Source organism: Hypomesus nipponensis, chromosome 3 (genome assembly GCF_054491055.1).
Source record: "Hypomesus nipponensis isolate SF chromosome 3, ASM5449105v1, whole genome shotgun sequence".
NCBI classification, from domain to species: domain Eukaryota; kingdom Metazoa; phylum Chordata; class Actinopteri; order Osmeriformes; family Osmeridae; genus Hypomesus; species Hypomesus nipponensis.
This window is the reverse complement of record NC_140363.1, coordinates 6,782,591-6,792,697: the sequence shown is the minus strand read 5'-3', so window position 1 is coordinate 6,792,697 and position 10,107 is coordinate 6,782,591. Positions and strand designations below refer to the sequence as shown.

At 35.2% G+C, this 10,107-nt stretch overlaps 1 protein-coding gene across 2 annotated transcripts; it reads right to left on the bottom strand.

The window, feature by feature from the left end:
- Positions 1–6,638: 6,638 nt before the first annotated feature.
- commd8 (COMM domain containing 8) lies at positions 6,639–10,058 on the bottom strand. 2 transcript variants are annotated; one of them, XM_084674385.1, is made up of 5 exons: positions 9,957–10,058; positions 9,285–9,440; positions 8,299–8,451; positions 7,380–7,535; positions 6,639–6,912 (listed from the first exon to the last, which is right to left on the bottom strand). In XM_084674385.1, the coding sequence occupies exons 1-5, from the start codon at positions 9,999–10,001 to the stop codon at positions 6,892–6,894; spliced, it is 531 nt and encodes a 176-aa protein (XP_084530511.1). In that variant the 5' UTR covers positions 10,002–10,058; the 3' UTR covers positions 6,639–6,891. The 2 variants fall into 2 exon arrangements, with proteins under 2 accessions (XP_084530511.1, XP_084530520.1); XM_084674394.1 differs by lacking the exon at positions 9,957–10,058 and adding an exon at positions 9,523–9,631.
- Between the last annotated feature and the right edge of the window lie 49 nt (positions 10,059–10,107).

Below are 10,107 nucleotides of genomic sequence, written 5' to 3'. Positions count from 1 at the left end.
TATTTAAACTAGCCTTAGCCTGCATGTAGACTAGCATCATCTATAAATTAGACACAGCAAATTTTTCACCTATCTGGTATGCTGAATTAGAGAAGATCAATAGAAAGGGAGGAAGGAAGATATTTTTTCTCTCCAAATTGGGCATTTTTTTTATTTAATTTGATGAAGGGGTATGAATAACATTCATAACAACTTGCATAAGACTTCAGAACACCCTCAAAGTTATTGTTTCGGCTTTATAAAGTAGTTATAAACATTTGTTTCATTTAGTATTTCAAAGTAAATGTCCACACAAACCATACTGATTTCAGTCCAATATATATTCTTAAAGAGTATTTTTTTGTTAACCCCCAATGTTTGATACTTATGCACGACTAAAAAGCCTGGTCTTGATTCCGACTAATCTTTGCAAAAGTGTTATTTGGTGGCAGATCTCAGCTCTTTTTTGCCCCTATTGCTTAAACGTTTTTGAAACCTCAGTATATTAGTAAGTGGTTTTTATAGATTTCCGAATGATTATATGCTTCCTTACATTTGAATAAGTTAAATTTTAGATGACCAAATTAAATTATTTTTTAGAATGGTACAATATAACACATAAAGGACCATACCTCTTCCACATACAGTATTGCAGGTTATCATATTCTCTGTAGCTAAAATAGAGGTCATAATATAAATTTACTCTCCGGTCTATTCATTTTTAAAACATCCCTCTGTGGATGTCAGCAAACGTGTGGAAATGTAAACATTGTGGCTATTTATTTTATGTTGTATGTGCGGTTTGAAGTTGCTATAGAAATTCTGGCTCTGGCAATGGCTACAAATGTATCAAAATCAATTTGGCTGCCAAATATATGAGAAATATTAAACATTTTATGACCTTTCAGTTGCAAACGTTGCATTTGATTTTACAGACTCACTATCACTTTCCAGTGTTTCTATTTTGTACCAGCTATCGAGAATTTTTTATAATATTTGGGTGTGTTAAGGTGTCAATTAGAGCATTTTAACAATCAATCCCCCAACCATTATTTTTCATTAGAAAGCCTTATTTTATATATATATATATATATATATATATATATATATATACAGAAAGTGTCAGATTAGTTCCCAAGGTTCAGAGACTGGCCAACCTTGTGAATATGCAACACAATGGGAAGAGATCAGTGTATTGCAATGGTCAACAACAACATGTTACAATATTACAATATAAAATATGTTGAACAACTTCAGTTAGCCTGTCCTTGTATTCTATTAATCAAGAAATCACAGTTTCTCGAGGCAGCCTAAAATGGATCATGGTTACTGATTAAGGTCCATTTTGTGCTTTTATTTAAAGAAACAAATGTAAAATGTAGATACTACTTGTTCCCAAAACACAAATTGTTTGTACCAGAAAGGATTGTGGTCAACATGAAATTGTCCACACAGCCTAATTGTATCATGGGTGCCATGTGTTCTAAAGCAATAGCCTACAACTTCAACTACCAACTTTATAATTCATCACGGCACTGGCATTATTTTATTGGAGAGGCACTACTTCAGGTTGTTTCATAGGGCTAATCATACCCAAAATCCTCCTAATTAAGAGGCACCATGAATACAATGTATTTTACACTTGCTGATAATACAGCAGACACAATGCTTACAAAAGTAGCTGACTAAATATAGGAATATCTATGTTTGAACTTTTGTGGACTAAGAAAGTGATATGGTTCTAAATGTATTGTTGTTCAAAGGCTTCTTTAGTAAAGAGAGCTAGCTAAATCGTGCTGCTCGTGTAGAAGGTGCAGTCAACCCAGCATCAGCTATGAGTTCATGCACTAAGGCTTAGCTAGGCTTGTCGACATTATGTTTCTAGACTTACCAAAGTTTGACATTGGGCTTACTCTCTTTTAAGCAAATAAGACCCAAATAAGAGACAGGAATACTAGTTAAGCCAATACAATACAATGTGGCGTGGTTGGGTTGGTATGCAATTGCATCCTTATCCTTTTTACCAAAGGAAATGAATTAATATTGATTTGTATTGCATCTACTTAATATGCAATAGTTTGGGGTATTAGTTTAACGCAAGGTATGTGCTTCTGTAACTGCAAATGTGTTGCCCAGAATTTAAAATCTGTCAATTAGCCTTTCCCAAGAGTCTCAATCAGTTTGTGAGTAACAAACTACATTGGTATTTTTGAGTAGGGTATAGATAAAACCAAAATAATCAATAAACTTTCGGACCAACCTGTTGCCCCCCAGAATTACTATAGGAGGAGAGCAGAGGCTAGGGCTAAGCAAATGCTTCTATATATCAGATTAAAAGGAAATAAATCGTGTTAATACCATACTTCAGAGTGTTTGTCTAGAAGCTACAAGCAGACAACAAAAGCATCAACATACCACAATTTCACATACATTTTACATTTCCATAATTGTGTTATGAAGTCTTTGTCAAAAGTTATACATGTTTTATTTATATTCCCTTCATTTAAACAGTTACCTAAAGTGCCACATGAAGTTTAGGTTTGTGGCTTTGATTTTGGTTGTTCTCATACTGTTTTTATCCACTCTGTTACTAAGGTAGTCTTCTATGAATTTATTAATTTGAATAATTATATTAAATGATTTTGTTAATGCTAAATGCATGCATTCTTACCTGCTTCTTGCACTGTAAAGCAAAGACTGTTTTATTTCCTTTGTATGCAGCTTTGCAATGCTTGGTAGTTGAGGCTACTTGTATTATAATCATTATACTGTATGCTTTTGAACAATCATGGCATTTAGGGTAAGTACTTGACAGATGATAATTGGAATTTGACTAATCTTACAAAAGTAAACTAAATTTGTTTAAATTTGTATCTATTCTCACAGTGTCTGTGAGCATGTAAAATGTAATTTTCTTTAAAAGAAGTTTGGTAAAGAATGACTTATGATGTCACTACTCTTTTTAACCACATCGAAACATGTAGGCCCTGATAATACATATTGAAGGTGCAGTATTCAGTCTTCTCTCTCTATATGTATATCTCACTATATACAACATATTTAATTCGGAGTTAAATCAAACTATTACATTAAACGATTTAAACTATAACATTTCACAACCAAACATTATGAAAGAAAGGAAACTCTTAACATTGTCATACTGTACTTGTATCTCTCAAATCTGCTGGAGCTCGTTTCCCTTTCTTTAGATTTCAATTAATTTCCTCTTTCCCAGTCATTTTGCCCGCATAGTAGATGCTAGGGATCATTCCGTGACCTAAAGTATATTTTCCACCAGACTTCATTTAATCATCTGTGTCAGAACAGGCACATTATTCAGTCAAGTCAATTAAGATAACTAAGGCTGTAATTGTGTTGCATTAAAAAGCAGCAGTTAGTGGTAGACATATTGTACCTTATACTGAATGGGTACATGGCTGTTTGTGAGTACTAGTAAATATTTTATACATAAACTTTGCCATCCGAAAAGAAAAGTTGCCTGGTCTTAGCGAAATTGTATGAACATTTTACTAAGTTATGCAAAAATGATTCAATGTGTTGCGTCCACATCTCGAAAGCAACCTCAAAAGTGACATCTCTCAAGAGTATAATGCTGTAATCTGTAAAAAATCTGAGCAGTCTAATGTTATTTGATCATACAAATCCCAATTTTTTGGGTGGACTAAAAAAAGATATGGATTTTTGGATTATGTACAGTGCAGTAGATTGATCTTTAACCAGTAGATTAACCATTATACAGTTTATGTGTAGTCAACTTTCTGAGAACATTATGAGTGTGTTTAGGAGAGTACATGAACAATAATACATTTGAGAGATTTTACAGTTTGTGATAGATAATGTACTATTGAGACATATTTTTGAAATGGCTCAGCAAGGCAAAAAACATTTGCATCATTCTTGGTGATTTTGTATTTAAAGGACAGCTATCCCTTTAAAAAGGATATAAAACATTATGAGCTGGCCAAATCTGGAAAAAGTTCAAACAGTGTAATGTGGATGAATGACCATTCATTTTGAAAATAGCTTACATTATAAAGTGGATAGTCATGAGTAATAATACCCAAAAACCTAATCTTTACATTTGTAAAACAAATGTGTGAAGAAGTACAGTTGTATATGAATGCAAATACATAACACATATACACTCAGCTAAGTGATAGAGAGCATAGAGATAACTATAAACAATACTTGTTCTGTGTACTTCGATATTTCTTCACAAAATGTTTGGTTGTTTTGCAGTGTATGATTTATCATTGCTATTTCTAATGACTATCTAGTTAAAGTATTTAAAATATGTTTCTGTAAGATGAATTTAGATCAGTATGTCACACTGAGATCGCTCAGTAATTTCATCTTTTCACCCACGACCCAATTATCATGTTCTAATATGCCATTGTGTTGGTCTCATGATAGCTGGTGCTAGCAGATGTGGGCACTGTAGTTTTTTCATACTACATTGTGGAACACCCAAAAATTTAAATCTGAGAAAAAGACCCCCACGGACAAGTCAAGTTGTCTGTCTGAGACTGATAATATAAAATTGTCAAATCGCCCTTTTACCGTAGCTAATGATAAGTGGGCTGGTATGTCAATATGGAGATATAATTATAGTTGGCTGTGGCCATTGACGTGGCCAGTCCTATTAGGTGTGTATAAATTGCACACACCTTATATTAGGTGTACTGATTTTGGCTTCATAAATGTACTTTTAGTAAATGCTGTTTCACATTTGAGCCAGAATTTGGGTTTAAGTAATTGGTCCTCTCGTGGTCTGCTATCATTATCCAGTGGAGCCAAACAACACAACACAGAGGTGGTATAATTTCAGTTGTTTAATGAGCTAAATAACAAACTAGACATTTGGACTGCTTGTGTTATCAGGGCTTACAAAAAGCTAGGCTTTTTACAGGACACAATACATAGCAGTGTGCTCTTTCCTCATGGCTGAATATTGTGCCTTTAACAAGAATCTCAATATTTTCACAGGGTTCCACTAATTATAACTAGTGAGTAGAATTTAAACAAATTAACTTGTACTTTTTTTAAAGAAGAAGAAACAAAACAGTGATCATTACAGAACTTTTATGACACTATACAGTACATACTATACATAAGAGTAGATCGTAGTCAGACATTCCAGCATTACAATGACAATCTTAATTCAAGGTAGAGAATATCCTGTGAGTTAGGTTTTGTGGCTGTTATTGTTGTCATTTTAGAGTCGGACTTCACAGACTGGATAAAAGCTTTTCCTCACAACAAAGACTTGCATACCAGACAGGACACGTTTTCTTTGGACAACAACAGCAAATGGAGGCACTAAACAACTGGTTTCCCTAAGGCTTTTTGAGGGATAAGGAAACGTTCTGAACATTATTGTGTAAAATTACTGTACAATTTTCTCATGCTCTACATGTGCTCTCATGTGTAATGGTTTGCGTGCGTGGGCCTGAGTTTGTGTGTATGTGTTTGTGTTAATTCGGCGAGCATGTGATTTTTCTGCTTCAAAAATATCTTCAAGCAGACATGAGTGTGTAGGTTTATGTGTGTAAGAAAGAGAGCACAAACTACAAATCCTTTGTTTTAAATTGTAAGGATTTCAAAGTATAAAATTCAAATAAAATAACTGACATCCCTACCAACCAATACACAGAACTGAGCTGTCATTAGTGTCAATGTCAAAATCCACAGTTTGGACAATTTTTACACTAACAAATTGTACTTTATGATGTATTTTACTTACAACAATGCTTTGATGCCATTCGCTTGTGCTGTGGTAGACATGCCTCAGGGGGGGTACATTTAGGATAGACCAGTACAGATAGGCGAACCTTGATCAAGTGACCTTAATGTTAGCAAAGGATAATAATATAACAATCTCACAAATGTAAGTTGCACCAACATTCTCATTAGGCTATTACATAAAACTGGATGTACTATTTAAGGCAAACGCTATGATGGACTTCATCTTGAGATACTCATGTGATAACAGCTCACAGTTACTGGGACTAGGGGGTGGATGAGTTAGAGAACTTCATTTGGGCCTAATTGCATTACTGACTTTGTGTGTCCGTGTGTGACAGAAGGAGAAAAAGAGATTCCATACTTGGTGACCATTCCTGTTTTCTTATAGTGAACTGTGTGCGTGTGCGTCATTTTACATATTGGTATGCAGACATGGTTTTAGAGTTTGAAATTTTAAATCAAGTGATACTGTTGAAAGCCTTTCACAATAAATCTACTAACACTACTTCAACAACTAATAGAGTTGAAATGCCTATGAAGATACATCAGGGCACATGCAATTTTTTTTTTCTATTCACTTACATGAAAAACAATTATAGAAATAATTAGTATGATATAGATGCAATGTACATTTCATCTTAAATTATTAGCAGAATTTACTCCAACCTTAGTGCAGAATACACATTCAGTGCCCTCCACTATTATTGGCAGGCTTAGTACTGGTATATGAGCAAAACTAATTAAGGGTATTCAAAAATCTTTTTAATACCCTTTTGACCTTTCATCAAAAATGTTCACAAAAATAGAACCTTTAATTAAACTTCAGCAATCTAAAGAAAAAAAGATCCTATAAATAACTCATTGTAAACGATGCTTGAAATCAACACGCCATCTTGTAATGGACAAAATTACTTTGAGATTTATTGTGCAATTATTAAAAATTTGACAAAAAAGAAAGCACAACGGTGACAAAACACTACAATAAAGAAAAAATAATTATCTTCATTATCACTGGTGCTTTGAAAATGTAAAGATTAGTCATTATACTTTTGCATTGATACTCGTGGCCGATTTTAGCATTCATGTTACAAAATAACATTATACACACAAAAATCTAGGAGGTTCAAGTCAGCAATGCAGGCACCTTCATTTCAATTGCAGCACCACCTGTAAGAACACAACAAACAGCACTAAAATACACCCACATTCACTGGAAGATCTAACCTAAACATAAAAATAGAACATGCACACATATAAAACCATCATGTAAGGAAAGTGCCTTAAAAACGAAAATATTCACAGTTTTAATGAAATATATGGGGAAAAGTATAAGGGATATTTCTGATAAAAAGCATAGAGGGTATTATTTAACAGCATCTTGAATCCATCAGCGGATTGGCCATCCATGGGGTCAAGGGGATTTTCTCTGCTCGTTAATTTAAAGGGTACCAACATTCAAATTAGCATTTCTTTAAGTATATGTTAAATGTATGATACATCATTTGAAAGATTACAATCTGCACTTTCATCAGTATTTTATTTTTTTGGCTTAAATGCAGACCAAAATATCCGTCACAATTACACAATGCAATTAAAAGTATGATTTAAAATATGAATCAACAATTTGTGTTTACCTTATTAGCGGCATCTAGTGAGCTGATAAGCATTTGTAGTTCTTCTCTGTTCATTTCTATATACACAGGCTTTAGGGTTCCGTTCTGCTGTATTCCTAAATGTAAGTCCAGCAGGGGAGTCTGAAGAGAGGAAATCTTATCGCTAGATAAAGCCAACTAGAGAGAAGAATAAAAAGATAAAGGAAGGGAAGAAGCAATATGAAGTTATGACTGTTAACTTGTGATCATTATGCAATTTAGGACCCACCCAAGCCTTTTTTTATGACATCAAATGTTATGACACATTACAAGCGGGTATGATGTGGCATTGGGATGTAAGAAAAATGATTCCACCAGCCACTTTAACTTAGTCCACTTATCTGTGATGAATAACAGCCAACAAAGCTAATAACCCAAGCTTTGGTAAGGTCACTTTGATTTCACTTTTAACCTTTGAGAGACACTTTGATATCATACTCTGCTGTCAGGTGTAAGAGAGATGGCAGGAATGCCAGCATTATTGGTTATAACCACTAAAAACGAAGTCACTGGGTGCATTAGCCATTTTTGACTATGACAGGCTAACTTCAACCATGGCTACCACAACTTTCTCATTCCAAGTTGGTCAGAATCACTGTGGTTCGGGCACAAACGTATAATTTAAAGCTTTAATTCATTCTCGTGTGGTCCTTCTTGCAAATACAGCTATCTCACAGCTTCCGGCTATACAAATTGGCAGTCAGATCTGGTTGTCTTTTTATAATTTTAACTTTTGCAATGACATATCCTATTTTCTAAAATGTTCCTTTGACTTGGTTTTACTCTGATTGCAGGGATGTCAGTTTGAAGCACATACAAAAGTTTATTACATTCAGGATCTTATTCTTATGTTCTTACTTTTACATAAACTAAATGTAAAAAGACACATTGTGTAGCCTACCTTCATCTTCCAGTCAAAATCTTGGAGAGTGGCACTGGACACAGAATTCGTCCTCTCCACTAATGCTTGATGGATCTCCTCCTGTCTGGCCCTTAGCACCATCATCACTGTTTCCCTGTACCCATTCCCCATTCCTGCCAATAATGCCGTAACCTGCCCAGGGAAGAAAAGTTTGTCAGACCCTATTGTTATGCGGTAATCACAACCAGCCATTTGACTTGCCTATTGGTGGGTCCCACACAGCGGTCATGGATAACACCATCATGGCTGCACTGTGGGTGCACACCCGCACACTGTGGCTCGGGTTCTATTCCAACTCAGGCCATTTCTGAGAAAAACAGCTGCTTTACATGTTGTTGTAAAGATTGATTTTTAATATGGTAAATAATATAGCAATTAGCCCCAGCAAGTGAAGAGTATAGAATGTTCTCTAAATTTGGGTAGTATGCACATATTAGTACATGTAGTACGTAAGTATTGTGGTCTTAGAGTGGTCAACATTTTTAAAGAACATAACAATGTTACAGGCTAACAATGGACAATGCACAGACAATTACAAATGACCTGTCACACTTTATGAAATTCCCCTACAATATTCTACCCTAGATAACGCTTGCAACAGTAAGCAGTAATGTTGGTTGGACCCATTTGCAATTTTGCATTTGATGCATGCTTACTGTACTATGATTAGGACAGGGCGCAAAGGATATGCTAAACATACTGTGACTACTATTCTAAAATGCATAAATGTAAATGTACTTACTGCACACATGTGGGGACTCGACAAGCAGACAAGCTTTAAGAGCATTTCCAGACTTATTTAGTCATTAGTGTTAAGACATCAAATTGTCATTGTAAATTGGGTCATGTACATACATTTACAATCACTGTGCCATTATATGCAAATGTTAAACAACACTACGCCTACAATACTTCCCAACACGTTATGCACCCCCGAACTGCACTAGTTCATCGCCCCATCTCACCTCTTCATCTGAGATTTTCTTACCCACTGCCAGTCGAAAAAGAGAGGAGAGGGAGTCCAAGAGCTGAAGCCATTGATCTAGGCTCCACGTGTCCCCATAATCAGCCATTTGAGGGGGTTCTCGTCCGCATACCCCATCCACCACCCTGTGCAAGAGCTGGACGATATAAAGTGCTTACCATGTGGACTACTGTATCATACACTACACATTTTGTTAAGGTGTGGGTTGTACTATGGACCTTATGACAAGATGAATCCACTATGGCGTTGGTGTTTATTTTCTCATGGTACTATTACATTACAAGCCATTTTCTTCCATTCCGAAAAAAATCGTGCAAATAGATCAGACACATATTCATGAAAAATATAGCATAGGCTAACGTCCGCAAAACGGAGTCACTGCAGTATTGGACAGCAAAGTCATTCAACTTTAAGCATGAACAGCACTGCGGTCAATTAGACTTTTGACATCACAGTTCTATAGATTTGTAGACGCTGATTTGAGGCCATTTGAGAATTCGCTGTCACATACACTGTACATTGCTATGTAAAAGTGACGAACAATGTAGGCCGCGTCTATGATGTCGGAGTGCTAAATAATACCCACAATGCTCTTAAATTATTGAATTACGTAAGTGAATAAATGCATATTTTGGCTCTTTACAAAACTTACTTTTGGACATGATTCAGGAGGTAATTTGACAAGTAAATTCAACATGTTTACATCAACTTCCGCCTTCAACCTTTACGTATGTCAACATCCGGTATATTTTCTTTTTCGTCTTTTTCCGTTTCTGGTTAGCAGATTGCATCCATCTTTAAGG